Source organism: Thalassophryne amazonica, chromosome 6 (assembly GCF_902500255.1).
Source record: "Thalassophryne amazonica chromosome 6, fThaAma1.1, whole genome shotgun sequence".
In the NCBI taxonomy this organism is placed as follows: Eukaryota; Metazoa; Chordata; class Actinopteri; order Batrachoidiformes; family Batrachoididae; genus Thalassophryne; species Thalassophryne amazonica.
Window position 1 is genome coordinate 99,344,439 of NC_047108.1, and position 19,024 is coordinate 99,363,462.

Here is a 19,024-nt window from a genome sequence, read left to right on the forward strand (position 1 = left end):
ACTAGATCAATCTAACTGTGCAGATTAAACAGCTAACAGATACAGAAAAACACCGCTGTGCTCCGGAACAGGAAGTGATACAATACCGCAGTGAGAGCCAACCACCAGTAGAGGCAAGCAAGAGGATGTTGCAATATATGCAATGCAACACATGCAGTAGCTTCCTCCATCATGAAATAAGATTAGCCCGTAGGAGATTTGTATATTAGCTTTCTGTGCATGCAGGAAAAATGAGATGTAATGTACCGAGTTTCCTGGACTCATTCAGCAATAATTTGTTTGGACAGGGTTTAAAACAAATTATTTTTGAAACCAGCTCTCAGACCTTTCTTCACACAGAAAGGGTAAATTACAGAACAAACTTCCTATTTTTCCTCACATGCACAGATAGCAAATACACAAATCTGGTATGGTGGTAATTTTAGTGCATACACCCCCCCCCCCCCCCCCCCCCCCACACCACACACACACACACACACACACACACACACACACACACACACACACACACACACACACACACACACACTTCCAAAGACATGCAGATTAGGTAAATTGGCCACAGATGGGCATGGGAATAAGATGTCTATATGTGGCCTATAGTGATAGAATGGCATCCTGTCCAGGGTGTACCTCGCCTCTCGCCCTATGACTGTTGTAATTGGCTCCAGCACCACCACATGATGTGACATTTGACTGCAGTAAGAGGGGATAGAAAATGAATGAATTAGACCAACTATAATTTCTTTCATGTAGTTCAAGTGGTGTGCTACCATTATGTGAATTTTATTGAAATCCAACAACCAGAACAGTGGGGGTTACACTTACACTCATGAAGAGACAGAGAGATCTATAATAGCCAAGTGGTCTCTGTGTGCATGTGATTGGCTTCAATCACACAAACAGAGGAGAGCTGACATTTGCCATTTGGTATGCTCATGTATTTTGGGTTGAGGATGAATGCTGCGAAAACGGTAAGTTGATTGGACTAATATTTTTGGAGAAATCTGCAAGTTTAGCTAACCAGTAAACAATGGACACTGTGCTGCAATGCACCATGAGAGTTCAGGTTTTAAATGTTATTGTGGTTGTTAGTGTTACTGATTTGTGATTTTGTAGTTCAATTGGTTTAGTCACTTTAGTTAAGTATCATGTTGCCATTTCCATGAGTGAGTTAACTGTCATGTTTCCGGTATCATGAGTGATAAGTATATTGTATTTGACATCTTTCATCACTGTCTTTTTGTGCATGTCTGAAAATAGAAGCACCTGCTTGTGGCAGAATGAGGAAAAGACAAAGCTCCCTGTGCGTGTGTGTATAACTGTGATCACAGACAAACTGGCGCACTGACATTTGCTGTTTGGTATGCTTATGCATTTTGGGTCAAGGGTTAACACTGAAAACGTTGATAGTCTAGAATTTGCAATGTTAGCTCATATCTGTAGTTTCTCCAAAAATTAGTTCTAACATGCCATTCCAAGAGGGAGCAGTAAATCATCTTTATACTAAAAGCATGACTGTATGATTTTATTTCGTAAATTCAATGCAAGTACATAATTGTAAATACGTTAAATACATGGGTGACAAGAAAGTGAAAAACACTTCCATTGTGATCCATTTAAAAAAAAATAAAAAAAATCAGATGACAAGTAAAAATAGTGTATATGATAATCTAAACAATTTATAAATTCAGTAAGAGAGTAAATTAACGAAAAAAAAAATCCAAATGTAATTAACAGGAAAAAAATAGACACACCATTCCAACTTATTATACAAGCTTTGCTTAATTCATTACCACCCTTGAAAAATGTCACCTATTTTATAAAGAACCTCTTGATCCCCACGGGCAACACACTAGTTCCTGGTTAGGTTTGTTTATATATAAACAGTTGTTTTCCCACAGGGGCATTACTTAAAAAAAAAAAAAAAACATACTCAAACAGATTAGTTTACTGTAACAGGGCACTTTGAGGAATCTCACCAACAATGGGCCCAGCTTGAATCTTGTATTTAAGCAACATGGCCTTGAGTTCATCGTCAGTCAAACTACTGGGGTCCAACATGTCTGAATCCTCCTCCTGCTCACCCTTACAAGACAAAAATAAAAATCTGTCACTAAAGGCTATTGGAAAATGCAAACATGCTTGTCAACAGCAAATATGCCAGTGGAATCTGCTGCTCATGAAATTAGACTAAGGAAATTTATGTCTGGATTTACATTACATAATACAAACAAACTAAAGAACAATCAAATTTCAAGAAATTTTAACAAGTCCACCCAATACATTGCATGTAGGTACAGTGCTTCACTTTTTCCACATTACACCCTTATTCCAAAATAGAGTAAATTTTTTCCCCTCAAACGTCTACTCAAGACCCCATAATGACAAAAAAAAGTTTTTGAAATTTTAGCAAATTTATTAAAAACAAAGAACAAAGTCACATGTACAAAAGTATTCACAGCCTTCGCCATGAAGTGCAAAATTGACCTCAAGTGCATCCTTTCTCCACTGAAACAAGGCACAAAGTTAAAAGGAACTGTCTGTAGACCTCTGAGACAGGATTGTCTTGAGGTAGAAATCTGAGGAAGGGTACAGAAACATTTTTACTGCTTAGAAAGTCCCAATGAACACATCATCAATAAACGGAAGAAGTTCAGATCCACCAGGAATCTTCCTAGATCTGGCCATCAGTCTAAACTGAGCGACTGGGGGAGAAGGGCCTTAGTCAGGGAGGTGACCAAGAACCTGATAGTCACTGTCAGAGCTCCAGCATTCCTCTATGGAGAGAGGAGAACCTTCCAAAAGGACAACCACCTCTGCAGTAATCTACCCATCAGGACTGTATGGTAGAGTGGTAGACCAAATTTGTCTGAACCCACTGAATCAAACGTGCAGCAGAGCTGGCTGAAACTACACAGCTATGGCCAGAAGTCCAATCGCATGCATGTTCTCATGGTAAATAACTAGTGGGAAACAAAACACTGCATCAACAGATGGCTTCCAGCTTGCTGGCAGTCTACAAAATCCATGTATGAAAAAAGTTTGTTTTACGTTTTGGGATACTGGCCTAGTACGGTTAATCTGTGATTTATGTCTTAGCAGCTGCAGACTGTTTAGCCTGTGTGTTAATTTTTGTGAAGCTTTACTAAAGTGACTGAACTGTATCTCTTGAGGCTGAGGGCTAATCCTCCAAGAGCTTTTTATAATTCTTGACAAAGCACAAATTATGTCCATCATCCAAACTTTGAGCATGCCAGTTTTGTGCTGTAAACTTCTTGAATTTAAAGAGGAATGTAAATTTTAAGAAAAAATAGTGGGTCGTGTCATGTCATTAGGCTAGAGACTACATTATAGTGTTAAAATCCAAGCCTTCGTCATGACACCTGGATAACTGATCAATTAGGGGATTACTTGTGGTGAAACATGGTGGGGAACTTGTGTACCCTGTAGCTTCTACGGTAGCCATGAAGAGCCAACAGGAACACTGAACATGACAGATAACAGAGCTCTGGTAAAATGAGAAGTCCTCAACAGTGGACCAGGTGAAGGAGGTGATGGCTCGTAACCCAACGTCCATGAAGGAGGATGAAGGTTGCAGCAGGTCCTCAGACCACGATTATCTGTATTTCCAAGACACCGAACTAGACTAAGGATCTGTCAAGGACCACGCATTTGTCAGCGTGCAATGACAGTCCCACATTAAACAAACCCATGCACAGGCATTAATGGATCGGCACTGGATATAGAATTCCGCCATCCCATTCAGGAATCAACTAAGAGAATCTTCCTTGCTCGTGAGGGATTACCACAAGGAGTACATGTCTTACACTAAAATATATTCACTTGATTTCATAGTGGGGCTGATGTCTACAGTCTGAGGACTATTGGAGCGCCTCCTGCTGGCACACATACAGAAGGCAGGTGTGAAAAGCAGCACATCTCAGTGTACACAAATATGTAGCTGGTGTTTCTGGCACCACAGCTGACACAGATCAGACCCCACAGCTGCTACTGGCAGCAGGTCACAACCAATCACAGCACATTTTTAGAATGGAGTCTTGTGTGCTCTACAGCCACTTATCCAGATTCATTCTAGTTTTTCCCCTTACCACAGTTGCCAATGCACTTGCTCTGGGGGTATAAGTATGGTTAGATCTTATTCTGTGATTTGAAGCTATATAAACAAAAGTATAGCACAATTCTCTCAGACCCAAATCTGTGTTATGTTAGTCTGGCCTGCAAAAAACTCAAGAACCATAAGCCAAGCCAATTACATGATGACTGTAACTTTACTAAAGTAAGGAAACAAAACCACAACAATGGCAGCATTTATCCATTATAACTGGATTAAATGTATACATAATTTCAGAAGAACTTTGGAACATGTTTTTCAGTATTTTCACAATAACTGCACAAAGGAAAGACATAATTCAACAGATTATAACCCAGTTTATTGGCTGTGACAAAGTATATTTTATTTATCAACTCATTTACTAATAGTTATTTGGGAAATTTGGTATACATTATGAATTTACTAAGATATACATTTTCACTATTTCATTTTGAGGAATTTTGTCTCCATTAAAGCAAGTCATGCTAAAGGGTAATGACTTATTACCCTATAGCCCGTGCAATATCATTCTGGTTATACATAATTTTTGTTTTACATTTTGTCCATATTTTATTTTTAGTTGTACATACATTTAAATCATTTATTTTGTTAATTTTGTATTATCTTTTTATTTGGTTAATAATTACTTGCACCTCGGAAAAGCACCTTTTGGAGTTGCACTCAAATCTCGTCGCAATGTAAATTATGATGACAAAGGCGATTCTGATAAACATGAATCAAAGCACTGCAAACCACAGCTCCAAACATAGCTGCTGCCATCGGCGCACCCAAGAGTAGTGACAGAAACAACTGGGACACTGCAGGTTCAGCTTCCATTAACTTAAAAGTTCATTAAGGAGAACAATGAACTTTGATGTAGTTCACATATTTGATATTTACCCATTAATGGAAAAATGCAAAGGTAGTCACAAAGGAGTGTCAAGTCTAATATGTTAATAAATGAGCAATGTGTCATATAACTTAAACAGTTCATGATCATCAGTTTGATACTTTCTATTTAACCAGATGGGTAAAAGTAATTTATGTTCATTTACACACGCATAACACTGCAAACAGTAATCTCACTGTGGTTTTCTTGTCGGGAACATGTTCACATTACTGGCTACAGTTACCTTATTTTTTTACCTTTACAAGTCACATTCATGTTTGTATGCTAGCTACGTGTAATCAGAGCAATTAACAGCTAAGATAATCAGATGCAGATCAACAAACAAACAGTCCACATTTTAAGTAAAGCTTTAACATGTTCACACAACTCAAAAATTCCATTCAGACTGGAACCCCGTGTACTATTTTCCCATAAAACATCTGTTTAAAGACTTGGGCATCTCAATATGTCAAAAATGTACCACACAAAACAGGAAGGCTGACCAAGGGGTTTATTTGGGGGGGGGGCTTCCATAACTGGCTGCCACTTCTGAAATGGCACTCTTAAGATTCTACTCTGATATCTCGGCTGCAGGCATAAACCACCAGTTTCATCACAATATATCACTTCTTTGGAAGATTTATATTTGTTGATATCACAACATCTGGAATAATTCAGTTCGGGGGCCTGTAATTGATGTGTTGATGGGACATACTCATCGTCTGTTTGTTGCAAGCTACCCTGTTGGACTGTTGAAGATGGCGTTGAGGGGTGCACAAACACAAATGGTGACACACTTTCACAGGACCTTGAAAAACAAACAATAATATGAATAAACTCTGTATGAGATCTAGGTGCAATATGGAAATCAGAGATATTCAGGAAGTGGGCCATATTGGAATGGGCCACCAAGAGCGCAATTTAGAACTAGAAATTAGGGGGACAAAGTGTGAGGCCCGCAGGGCCGAAGCCCATAGGCTGGGGGTCTGGGGGCCGCTTTAGGCCCCCAGAAGCCAACGGTTTCTAGATAAGCTCAGATGCATTCTGAGCATCCAGAACAGTAATTTTAATGTTTTGAGAAGACCATAAAGTGGACACCATTTGACTTATGCAATTTGAAACTGTGGATATAAGTACTTTATTCTGAGAATAGCCAGCATTGATTTTATTAACATCCTGGTGTAAATAAGGTATCACCACATGTGTAAAACTCAAAAAGAATGATAGGTTGAGTTTTTATTTAAAAAAAAAAAAAAAACTGCAATGTGGAAAAATATATTCATAAATATGAAAGGACAGGCTCTTAATTATTAACTACCGCATACTGTATTTTTTTCTCAAGATTTGTTTTTGCACAAGTCTGAAAAAACAACAGATCACAAGTTTAGGATAAATGATTTATCATGAATTTAATTTTCAAAGTGGCACTAATGACAACACTCATACTGAACATAATTTCGCTTGCATAGACTGATTTTGGAGATCAAGCAATAATTGCAGATGGGTTTTCTGAGGTCCCAGACAGCTTTTCTGATTTCCTTTTCTAACTTTCAGAATTTAGTAAATTACCATATGGTCCATTGATACTTATGTGTAGACACTAGTCCCTAGAGGCAACTACGAGCTATCTTATAAAACTAACTGGCAGTTTTATAAAAAAAAAAAAAAAAAAACCTGTATGGATTTGAATGACATGCGATTACACCAGTCATGCTTGAACCCTCGTGCGCATGTGTGAGTTTTTTCACGCGTGTCCGTGACGTCATTTCCCTGTGGGCAGGCTTTGACTGAGCACTGGTCCAGCCCTCTCGGCTGAATTCCTTTGTCTGAGACGCTGCATGAGACGGCGCGCGTTGCTTTATCAAACTTTTGTCAGGACCTGTGAGGAATATCCGAGTGGACACTATTCGAGAAATTCAGCTGGTTTTCGGTGAAAAGTTTAACGGCTGATGAGAGATTATGGGGTGTTTCTGTCGCTTTAAGGACTTCCCACGGAGCGGGACGTCGCGCAGCGCTCCCAGGCGACGTCTGGCTGTTTCGAGCTGAAATCATCCTAATTTAAGGCTCTGTTGACCCAGGAGGTCATGATAGAACAGAGAAGATTCAGAAGAGGCCGGCATGAGGAGTTTATGCGGACATTCCACTGTTAAAGGTAATTTTGTAATGAAAGAACGTGCGCGCAAATTCGCCGAGTCGTTTCCATGACGACGCTGCAAATCTGTGCGCGCCGCGACAGGAAAAACACCTCCGTGTTGAAAACCATTTGTAAAATTCAGGCGGCTTTTAATGGCTTTCAACAAGTGAGTAACAGAAATTGTTTAACAGTTGGGCATGTTCCAACTTGCCCGTTAAGTTTTCCAATGGAGGTGTTTTTCCTGTCGCGACCACCCGCGGTCGGGTGCGGCCCGACATGCGACGCTGCCCGCACGTTCTTCCATTACAAAATGACCTTTAACAGTGGAATATCCACATAAACTCCTCATGCCGACTTCTTCTGAAAATTCTCTGTTCTCTGACGACTTACTAGGTGAACAGAGCCTGAAATGTGGACGTTTTTAACTTGAAACAGCGAGATGACGACGCCTCAGAGCGCAGATTGCCGTCAGGTGCCGTGGACCGTCCTTACGGCGACACTACCAGACCAAAAGCTCTCATCAGCCATTAAAATTTTCAATGAAAACCAGATGAATTTATCGAATGGTGTCCACTCAGTTGTGTCTTACAGTTTTGAAAAAATTTTTATCAAACAAAGCAGCAGTCTGAGCCATTCCTAAACAATGGGGGGGGGGAAAAAAAAAAAACGACGAGAGCGTGGGCCACTCCTCACTCAAAGACTGCCCACAGGCGAATGACGTAACCGACAGGCGTAAAAAACTCTCGCATGCCCACGAGGGTTCAAGCATGTCTGATGTAATCACACGTGATTCAAATCCATATGGTTTTTGAAAAAAAAAAATGAATAAGGTCAGATACTTTTCTAGTAGACCTCGTATTTTTGGTTTCAAATCTGGGCATTGCAGTTCCAGAAAATTCCAAATGTGACAAACAAGAAACAGGTGTTGTAAACAAGTCAATGCTGCTAAAAATACAAACGTGCAGAAAAAGATACTATTCTGACATGGTTTTGCACATAAGACTGACATAGCATGTTTCAAGTACACACATATATGTCAGAAGATGGGGGGGGGGGGGACATACCATATTCTGTCCCCCCCGGTTGAAAAGGTGGTGGGGGACATGTCCCCTACATCCCCTACCAAATTGTGCCCATGGTTGCCACACATCATGAAGAAGTGCACCATGCCGTGATCCAGAAACCAAAGTACTATTCAAGTTTCCAAAATTTTATGCATGTCAGAATATTTAAACCCTAACCCTTATCTGAAAGAGTTTAAATTAAAATAATCTGCAAGGCAGCTGAGACATCTGATAACAAAAGTTCAACTGGCAGACATGTGGTGGTGTTTCTCTGAAATGCAGAAAAATCTTTAAAATTTGAACAATATTTCTGATTTAACTTCCAAAATGGCACACAGTTCCTTCCAGACTGTTTGGTTCGGGAAATCACAGCCAGTAACAAAGTCCAAAATGGTCCAGGCCCAATTTGGAAAGGGAAGAAGCCAATTCCAACACTGCGCAGAACACAAAATAAATGCAGCCTTATAGTAGCAAATATATAAAAGTCTAATTTAAAATTTTGAATGTAACCCAATATAGAGATTCTAATTTGCTTTTTGAATGTTGTCAGTTTTTAAATGTGAGCAGAAAACAGCGACACTTTTGCAGCTGGAGTCAGTTCTAAAAAGGTTTGACTCACCTCTCGAGTCGCTTCGTCCTCGTTGGAGAAATCCGCACCGTTTTGCTGTTTCACGTCTTTCAGGTACAAATCCACACAAACTTCCTTTTTGCTTTTTGAAGGGGGCAGGGCGACATTGTGGGCGATTAATTCGGATTTCAATCTGGATTTAGAGAGTTGAGTATCATCCCCTGTTAACAATGACATGCTATAAATTTCAAGCAGAAAAAAAAAAAACTAATTTATTCACTTATTTATTTTTACATGAGTACTAGCCGCTATTTGCAGACAAAACGTGTTCGGCTTTTCTGGAAATCAGCGACTAAATTCAGAACAGCTGTGACCGCCAAACTGATTGACGGCTGGCGCAGCCAATCACAGGCAGCACCGTGAAGTTTAGTTTATAATATTGAAACACACTGGTTGTGTTTATAGATGTCGTGCAACTGTTAGAGATGGCAAATTCAACTTCAAACATGCTTTTTGAATATGTCCCAAAACCTCAAGATTTCACATGAAGTTGCTTACTTTCATGTGCGCCTTCATAATAGCTGTAGTACCAGCAATTAACCATAGGTGGCGCCAAAGTGCAACTGCGCAAACATTTCAAAACAAAAACGATGTGCAAACAGTATTTTTAAACTGGTTAAAAATTTCAAAATACCCACACTCAGTTTATACAGTTAGCACATCACCCTATGTCTAGTTAGTAATACAGCAAAAGAAAATTAAAACAAACAAAATAATTAAATCACACTCCTAAAGGGACTTCCGGCTAGCGACCAATGGCATAAGACGTGCTCCTTGGAGCTCCTGCGTATATCTGCTAAAAACTTATCAAGGTGCTCTTTTTTTTTCAAGCTGTGCAAACAAAAACTGTTTCTATAAAACTACGTTGACTTTCGTAAGTACCGATATCAAATCAAATCAATTTTATTTATATAGCGCCAAATCACAACAAACAGCTGCCCCAAGGCGCTCCACATTGTAAGGCAAGGCCATACAATAATTACGGAAAAACCCCAACGGTCAAAACGACCCCCTGTGAGCAAGCATTTGGCAACAGTGGGAAGGAAAAACTCCCTTTTAACAGGAAGAAACCTCCAGCAGAACCAGGCTCAGGGAGGGGCAGTCTTCTGCTGGGACTGGTCGGGGCTGAGGGAGAGAACCAGGAAAAGGACATGCTGTGGAGGGGAGCAGAGATCAATCACTAATGATTAAATGCAGAGTGGTGCATACAGAGCAAAAAGAGAAAGAAACACTCAGTGCATCATGGGAACCCCCCAGCAGTCTAAGTCTATAGCAGCATAACTAAGGGATGGTTCAAGGTCACCTGATCCAGCCCTAACTATAAGCTTTAGCAAAAAGGAAAGTTTTAAGCCTAATCTTAAAAGTAGAGAGGGTGTCTGTCTCCCTGATCTGAATTGGGAGCTGGTTCCACAGGAGAGGAGCCTGAAAGCTGAAGGCTCTGCCTCCCATTCTACTCTTACAAACCCTAGGAACTACAAGTAAGCCTGCAGTCTGAGAGCGAAGCGCTCTATTGGGGTGATATGGTACTATGAGGTCCCTAAGATAAGATGGGACCTGATTATTCAAAACCTTATAAGTAAGAAGAAGAATTTTAAATTATATTCTAGAATTAACAGGAAGCCAATGAAGAGAGGCCAATATGGGTGAGATATGCTCTCTCCTTCTAGTCCCTGTTAGTACTCTAGCTGCAGCATTTTGAATTAACTGAAGGCTTTTCGGGGAACTTTTAGGACAACCTGATAATAATGAATTACAATAGTCCAGCCTAGAGGAAATAAATGCATGAATTATTTTTTCAGCATCACTCTGAGACAAGACCTTTCTAATTTTAGAGATATTGCGCAAATGCAAAAAAGCAGTCCTACATATTTGTTTAATATGCGCATTGAATGACATATCCTGATCAAAAATGACTCCAAGATTTCTCACAGTATTACTAGAGGTCAGGGTAATGCCATCCAGAGTAAGGATCTGGTTAGACACCATGTTTCTAAGATTTGTGGGGCCAAGTACAATAACTTCAGTTTTATCTGAGTTTAAAAGCAGGAAATTAGAGGTCATCCATGTCTTTATGTCTGTAAGACAATCCTGCAGTTTAGCTAATTGGTATGTGTCCTCTGGCTTCATGGATAGATAAAGCTGGGTATCATATGCGTAACAATGAAAATTTAAGCAATGCCATCTAATAATACTGCCTAAGGGAAACATGTATAACATGAATAAAATTGGTCCTACCACAGAACCTTGTGGAACTCCATAATTAACCTTAGTCTGTGAAGAAGATTCCCCATTTACATGAACAAATTGTAATCTATTAGATAAATATGATTCAAACCACCGCAGCGCAGTGCTTTTAATACCTATGGCATGCTCTAATCTCTGTAATAAAATTTTATGGTCAACAGTATCAAAAGCAGCACTGAGGTCTAACAGAACAAGCACAGAGATGAGTCCACTGTCTGAGGCCATAAGAAGATCATTTGTAACCTTCACTAATGCTGTTTCTGTACTATGATGAATTCTAAAACCTGACTGAAACTACCCTTTCAAGAATTTCTGAGAGAAAAGGAAGGTTGGAGATTGGCCTATAATTAGCTAAGATAGCTGGGTCAAGTGATGGCTTTTTAAGTAATGGTTTAATTACTGCCACCTTAAAAGCCTGTGGTACATAGCCAACTAATAAAGATAGATTGATCATATTTAAGATCGAAGCATTAATTAATGGTAGGACTTCCTTGAGCAGCCTGGTAGGAATGGGGTCTAATAGACATGTTGATGGTTTGGAGGAAGTAACTAATGAAAATAACTCAGACAGAACAATCTGAGAGAAAGAGTCTAACCAAATACCGGCATCACTGAAAGCAGCCAAAGATAATGATACGTCTTTGGGATGGTTATGAGTAATTTTTTCTCTAATAGTTAAAATTTTATTAGCAAAGAAAGTCATGAAGTCATTACTAGTTAAAGTTAAAGGAATACTCAGCTCAATAGAGCTCTGACTCTTTGTCAGCCTGGCTACAGTACTGAAAAGAAACCTGGGGTTGTTCTTATTTTCTTCAATTAGTGATGAGTAGTAAGATGTCCTAGCTTTACGGAGGGCTTTTTTTTATAGAGCAACAGACTCTTTTTCCAGGCTAAGAGAAGATCTTCTAAATTAGTGAGAATAATTTCCTCTCCAACTTACGGGTTATCTGCTTTAAGCTGCAAGTTTGTGAGTTATACCACGGAGTCAGGCACTTCTGATTTAAAGCTCTCTTTTTCAGAGGAGCTACAGCATCCAAAGTTGTCTTCAATGAGGATGTAAAACTATTGACGAGATAATCTATCTCACTTACAGAGCTTAGGTAGCTACTCTGCACTGTGTTGGTATATGGCATTAGAGAACATAAAGAAGGAATCATATCCTTAAACCTAGTTACAGTGCTTTCTGAAAGACGTCTAGTGTAATGAAACTTATTCCCCACTGCTGGGTAGTCCATCAGAGTAAATGTAAATGTTATTAAGAAATGATCAGACAGAAGGGAGTTTTCAGGGAATACTGTTAAGTCTTCAATTTCCATACCATAAGTCAGAACAAGATCTAAGATATGATTAAAGTGGTGGGTGGACTCATTTACATTTTGAGCAAAGCCAATTGAGTCTAATAATAGATTAAATGCAGTGTTGAGGCTGTCATTCTCAGCATCTGTGTGGATGTTAATATCGGCCACTATAATTATCTTATCTGAGCTAAGCACTAAGTCAGACAAAATGTCTGAAAATTCACAGAGAAACTCACAGTAATGACCAGGTGGACGTAGATAATAACAAATAAAACTGGTTTTAGGGACTTCCAATTTGGATGGACAAGACTAAGAGTCAAGCTTTCAAATGAATTAAAGCTCTGTCTGGGTTTTTGATTAATTAATAAGCTGGAATGGAAGATTGCTGCTAATCCTCCGCCTCGGCCCGTGCTACGAGCGTTCTGGCAGTTAGTGTGACTCGGGGGTGTTGACTCATTTAAAGTAACATTCATCCTGCTGTAACCAGGTTTCTGTAAGGCAGAATAAATCAATATGTTGATCAATTATTATATCATTTACTAACAGGGACTTAGAAGAGAGAGACCTAATGTTTAATAGACCACATTTAACTGTTTTAGTCTGTGGTGCAGTTGAAGGTGCTATATTATTTTTTCTTTTTGAATTTTTATGCTTAAATAGATTTTTGCTGGTTATTGGTGGTCTGGGAGCAGGCACCGTCTCTACAGGGATGGGGTAATGAGGGGATGGCAGGGGGAGAGAAGCTGCAGAGATGTGTGTAAGACTACAACTCTGCTTCCTGGTCCCAACCCTGGATAATCACGGTTTGGAGGATTTAAGAAAATTGGCCAGATTTCTAGAAATGAGAGCTGCTCCATCCAAAGTGGGATGGATGCCGTCTCTCCTAACAAGTCCAGGTTTTCCCCAGAAGCTTTGCCAATTATCTATGAAGCCCACCGATATGCCTGCAAAACTCAGAAATACAACTAGTTCGATGACATCGCAGGCGCGGCCTACCTCAATGGCTACATCCTCGAGCCAGAGTGGCTCCCCACTGCCGCCCCCTGAAGCTAGTGCTAATGTTAGCACCATTAGCCCGGACCGGCCTTCAGAGATTGTTTCAGCGGATTTTAAAGCAGAGCTGCTGGTTGCTATCCGGGAGGAGATGGTGGGTGTTTTTAAGGAAGAACTACAGATGGCATTGTCTGAAACGCTGTCCAAAATAAAATATGAATCGCAGAATGTTAAGACGGCGCTGACGGCTAGCTTAGCCACTACGAAGTCAGACGTGAGCAAGCTAACACAAACTGTGACGGGAATGGAGGAATCGCTGTCAACTTATACGGACGATGTGGTGTCACTTACGGGTAAGGTGGAAAGCCTGTCTACCAGAGTCATTGCTCTTGAGAGTAAGTGTGAAGATTTAGAGGGGAGGTCCCGCCGCAATAATGTCAGAATCATTGGGCTATCTGAGCAGCACGGCCCGTTTACAGCGGCCTCTATTTCAACCTTACTTAAAGACGCATTCAAGCTGGATACAGAACCTGTTATAGATTGTACCCACAGATCATTAAACCCTAAACCCAGACCCGGAGAGCGACCACGTCCAATAATAGCGTGTCTGCATTATTATGCGGACTGCGCAGACATTCTGCAGCGGGCCAGAAACGAGCAGCGGATCAGGATTGGAGACTTAACGAGCTCCGTTTTCCCCGACCTCACAGCGCGGACGGCGAAAGCACGTGCGGTCAGACGTCAACTCCGAGACATTCCAGGCGTACGGTATGGTCTGATATATCCTGCACGCCTTCGAATTACGACGAGTGAAGGAGTCACAAAGGACCTCACTTCATCGGGAGAGGCGGCTGTCTTCGTCAAGACACTCACATAGAAGTTTTCTGCAAAGGTTTAATTTTGTGAGCCAGTTGCCTTCAAAATGACTTTGAACATTACCTCTTAAATGTAATAATTTGTGTGACGTTTTGTTTTACTCTATTTTTGTAAATTAGAATGGTAAGGGCTTTATTTTGTAATTACAATACATTTTGCTTAGTTTTGCACAATTTAAATATGTTAAATATACACCTTGTAGTTTGTTCAGTTAAATAGCTTATAGTTATGCAGGAGCTCCGGGTTGGATAATTGTGAGTATGGCGATTAGGTCAGATACTAGGAGTTTAGCAGTAGGAGTTTTAGCTCCTTGTGGAGCTTGCACTTGTACCTCATCGTGTGGGGATGGGGTAATGGTAAGTGTGGGGGGAGGGGGGTCAGGGTCATTGTTATTTTGTCTTTTTTTAAGCTTTTCTTTTTTAAGGGGGAGGGGGCAAAACATGATCGCTACCTCATATTTGACACAAACTGTAGATGGTTGGTACTAAGACGTCTGATGTGAGATTTATTAGTTGGAATATTAAAGGTTTGGGGAGTGCAGTCAAACGTTCAAGGGTATTTTCTCATTTAAAGCGGTTAAAACCTGACATTGTCTTTTTGCAGGAGACACATATGAGAACTAACGATCAAGCTCGACTAAAATGTCCCTGTGTTGCTGAAGTTTTTCATTCCAGCTTCAATTCCAAGGCCAGAGGGGTTGCCATCCTGATAGGTAAAACAGTCCCATTTACACAGATAAAAATTATCTCGGACAGGAATGGCAGGTATTTGATTATTCTAGGGACCATATATCGGATTCCTGTTTTGCTCATCAATGTTTACGCACCAAATTTTGATAACCCTAGCTTTTTTAATAGTTTATTCGAAAATTTACCATCTTTAAATGACTGTTTCTTAATCTTTGCGGGGGACACGAACTGTGTTATTGACCCACAATTAGATCGTTCTAAAGCAAGTTTAAATCAATTACAGATGTCAAAAATTCTAAGCAATTTTATGTCCAATAATGGCTACATAGACCCCTGGAGATTTCGGAATCCAACAGGCAGGCAATACTCATTTTATTCACACGTACACCAGACTTTCTCTCGAATCGACTATTTCTTTGTTGATGCTAGACTAACACCCAAATTAATGGATATCACTTATCATCCAATCATTATTTCGTATCATGCACCTTTATCCTTGGATATCCAGATGTCATCCGAGCCTTGCTATGCCACGCAGTGGAGATTCAACATATCCCTATATCCCTTTATCTGATTATAAATTTCATGAGTTCATTGTGAATGCAATTAAGGAATTCATTTCTCTTAACCAATCTAAATCTGAACCCATCTCAAGTGCACTCCTGTGGGAGTCTTTAAAGGCCTACCTAAGGTGACAGATTATTTCGTACTCAGCACACAAGAAAAAATTACAATTATCAAAGATCCAAATGCTTTCAGCTGATTTAGGACAGGTGGACCAACAACTCACAACCACACCATCCCTTGACTTATTGAAGCACCGTGTGGCACTAAAAACAGAGTTAGACTTGATTACTACCACAGAGGCGGTGCGCTTATTATTACATTCTCGCTCTAGATATTATGAACACGGTAGAGAGAAAACTGACCCACCTTTCATCAAAAAAGTGACAGCTGCCAATCAAAATCGGCCACGTCACTAAGCCCCGCCCCCTCTATGACGTCATAGCCAATCAGAATTGATGACGTCACTATGTCACGCCCCTAAGCCCCTCCCCTAGTCCCGCCTCCAAGCCCCGCCCCTTATGACGTCACAGCCAATCATAATCGATGACGTCATTATGCCCCGCCCCCGAGCCCCGCCCCTAGTCCCGCCTCCGAGCCCCCGCCCCTTATGACGTCACATCCAATCAGAGTCGATGACGTCAGTATGTCCCGCCCCTAAGCCCCGCCCCCGGCTCCTCCCCTAGTTCCGCCCCTGGCTCCTCCCCTAGCCCCACCCCCAAGCTCCTCCCCTAACCCCGGCCAAGCACCGCCTCCAAGCCATACCTCCCCTCCCACCCAGGGTCTAATATTTTAATGTCATTTTATTTCATGAATTAAAGAATGATTAAAAATACCTAGATCTTTTTAATGTATTAAAGAATTAACTAATTCTGAAATAATTAAACATAAATCACTGTCTATTATTTAATGCCCCTTTAATATCTTTAATTCTTAAATTATTACGTTTCCTTTTCTGTTTTTTAATTCGTAAATTAAAGAAGGGGAACAAATACCCGTCTCTCTCGGCTGTAAGTCTTTGCAGCAAGACGGTCAAATACCCACGCATAGAGCCGCTCGCGGAAACATGACCCCACGGCTGTAAAAACCTGTTGCAGACGCTGTGTCTGTGTGAGTGCGTGTGTGTGTGCGTGTGTGTGTGTGTGTGTGTGTGTGTGTGTGTGTGTGTGTGTGTGTGTGTGTGTGTGTGTGTGTGTGTGTGTGTGGCGGGACACCCGCTGAGCGGAGATGCTGCCCCGAGGTGATGAACCCGAAGAACAATAAACAATGCTCCTTATCACTCACGCCAGATGATGTTTTCTTTTAAGATATTAGCCGATCGATCATGGGGCGCGGGACACCCGCTGAGCGGAGATGCTGCCCCGAGCCCGAACAATAAACAATGCTCCTTATCACTTACGTCCCTGGGAACGAGTCAGCGAGCATTTCCACTACGACCGGTGAAGAGTGAAGATGCCTGGACCCCCAGCTATGGGTATAAAATAGAATAAATTTGCGGAAAAAATCCTGGAAAACCATGTTGTTTAATTAAGTTTTCTTGTCTTCGAGCAGAGTGCGAAAACCGCATCAGCTTTCAGGGTAAGTGATTTAAGTAATCTGTTTTGATAGAAATGAGTGTTTTTAAATGATGCATGCCGTCTGAAACTGTCTTTTTTTTTTTTTTTTTTTTTTTAGACAAAACCACGCAGACGGTCCAGAGCGCGTTCGGACCCGTCCTCGGTAATATATTTGAAATAGTACAGAATATCCGCTTGCGAGGGTGATGCTTTGTATTCATTTATTTATGTTAATTCTAGAAATCAAGTCAGAGCCCCCTGAAGAAGTTCGAAGGCTGGAAGCCCCGACTTCACCACGCAGATGTAAGTACAGCGATCGAGATTAAATCACGGTTAAAACTCTGGAATAACCCGATTTTTTCTGTCACAGCCCATGGAGAAGCGGGTCAGTGGGAGAGACCCGTAAAACGATCCGCGGATGTACACGGTAAGGAGTCGGAGTTTATGTATTTATTTATTTTAAATATTTAATAACTAACGATTTTCTCTTTTTTCAGCACGCGGTGGAGGGAGACCGTCAAGGCTCGAAGATATTCTGAGCTGGGATTAACCTCATCACGCAACTTTCTTGAAAATGTGTAGTCTGTTTTTATTTTTTTATTTTTTCTCTTATTCCGATGGAACGGGAGAATTCATTTGAAGAGGTATATTAACTGAATTTCTTGAGGTAGATTCTTCCTGCTACAGATTTTAAAAGATGGAAGGAGAGAATTCACATCGGGAAAATAACTTCGGACGTGTATTGGATTTAAACGCTTCAATAATCGACTCAGCGGGAGCGCTCCTGGAGCAGATGGTCCATTACCCGAGGCGTTAAATTCGCCGCCTCAAAATAACATCGAGTCCGGAGAGAGACTTTTAAGCCGTGTTCGTTTAACACCGTTAAATTAGGCTCTTAACAATTTAGCTGCTGAACGAGAATCGGAAGAAATTAACCCCTACATCATTTCTGCGATTAACGCTATAAATTCGACGGTCCAGTCTGATACTGAAGAGCCCCCTGACCCCCCGCACACCTCACCTCCAGACGAGTCCGGTCCCGCGGCGTTGAACCAGGTACGTCTGACTCCGTTAAATAACGCCGTAAACCTCCTCGCGTGTGAAGTTAATCCTCACGTCCAATCCGCGGTGGATGAATTAAATCAAACGCCTAACGACGCTCGCGCTTTTTCACCTTTAAGAAGTCCCTCCCCGCGCAATGCGCGCGGAGAAGAGATTTTAAACAGAGCTCGTTTAACCCCGATAAACGCGGCGATCTCTGTTTTGATGGAAGACGGGGATGATGCACGACCGGGACCCAGCCGACACTCTCCCATGACGGGCGGTGGGGCTGCTAACGTCATCAGGAGACCTGCTTTTAACAATATCGAAATCAGGCTGCCTCTTAATTTCCAGCGCGCCGACGAAATTCCCGACTACGCGGAATTTTACCGTAACGTCGTTGGGGCTCTTCATAACTCGGTCGAAAAGGCTTTAACACACGCCAGGGCCGGGGACTTTATCCAAATGGAGATTCGTGGGGACTCAGTCTACAACGAGGCGCTTTGATCAGCTCATATAACGACGCTGGCGATGTGACGGGCTTCCAAAATCTGTTAGAACGATTGATACAATCAAATTCCAACGTTTTAGCCGACGAGTCTCTGGAATTAGTGGTTCAAGTCATCCGCAACCAGAACGGCGCGGGGAAGCGCAGAATAGATGACCTCCTCCATCACGAGGTTCTGAGGAAAAAATCCAAATGCCTTAATATCGTGTATAATCCTGACAACAGTTTATGTTTTCGCGATAAACCTCGTTCAGTTATTGAATCCTCATCTGAGGTACGCACGAGGCGGAGCAGCGCGGACTGGCGTTACAAAATAGCGTCAGATTAACGGAAGCTACGCCTGTATCTTTAGAGCAGGTGGGGAAAATTTGAAAACGCTCTGGGTTGTAAAATTGTGGTGTTTTTCAGAGCCGAAGGGGAGAGAAA

At 41.2% G+C, this 19,024-nt stretch overlaps 1 protein-coding gene across 3 annotated transcripts in view; it reads right to left on the reverse strand.

Moving 5' to 3' along the window:
* Positions 1-9,051, reverse strand: part of lemd1 (LEM domain containing 1) — a 29,089-nt gene extending 20,038 nt beyond the window's left edge. Inside the window, exons 1-2 of one of the 3 annotated variants that reach the window (XM_034172926.1) lie at positions 8,821-9,051; positions 1,983-2,088 (exon numbers count right to left, since the gene is read on the reverse strand). In XM_034172926.1, coding sequence (XP_034028817.1) covers positions 1,983-2,088; positions 8,821-9,006 — 292 coding nt within the window. In that variant the 5' untranslated portion in view covers positions 9,007-9,051. Of the gene's footprint in view, positions 1-1,982; positions 2,257-8,820 lie in introns of those variants that run through there. The other 2 variants (XM_034172923.1, XM_034172924.1) reach the window with 2 other exon arrangements.
* Positions 9,052-19,024: the final 9,973 nt, after the last annotated feature.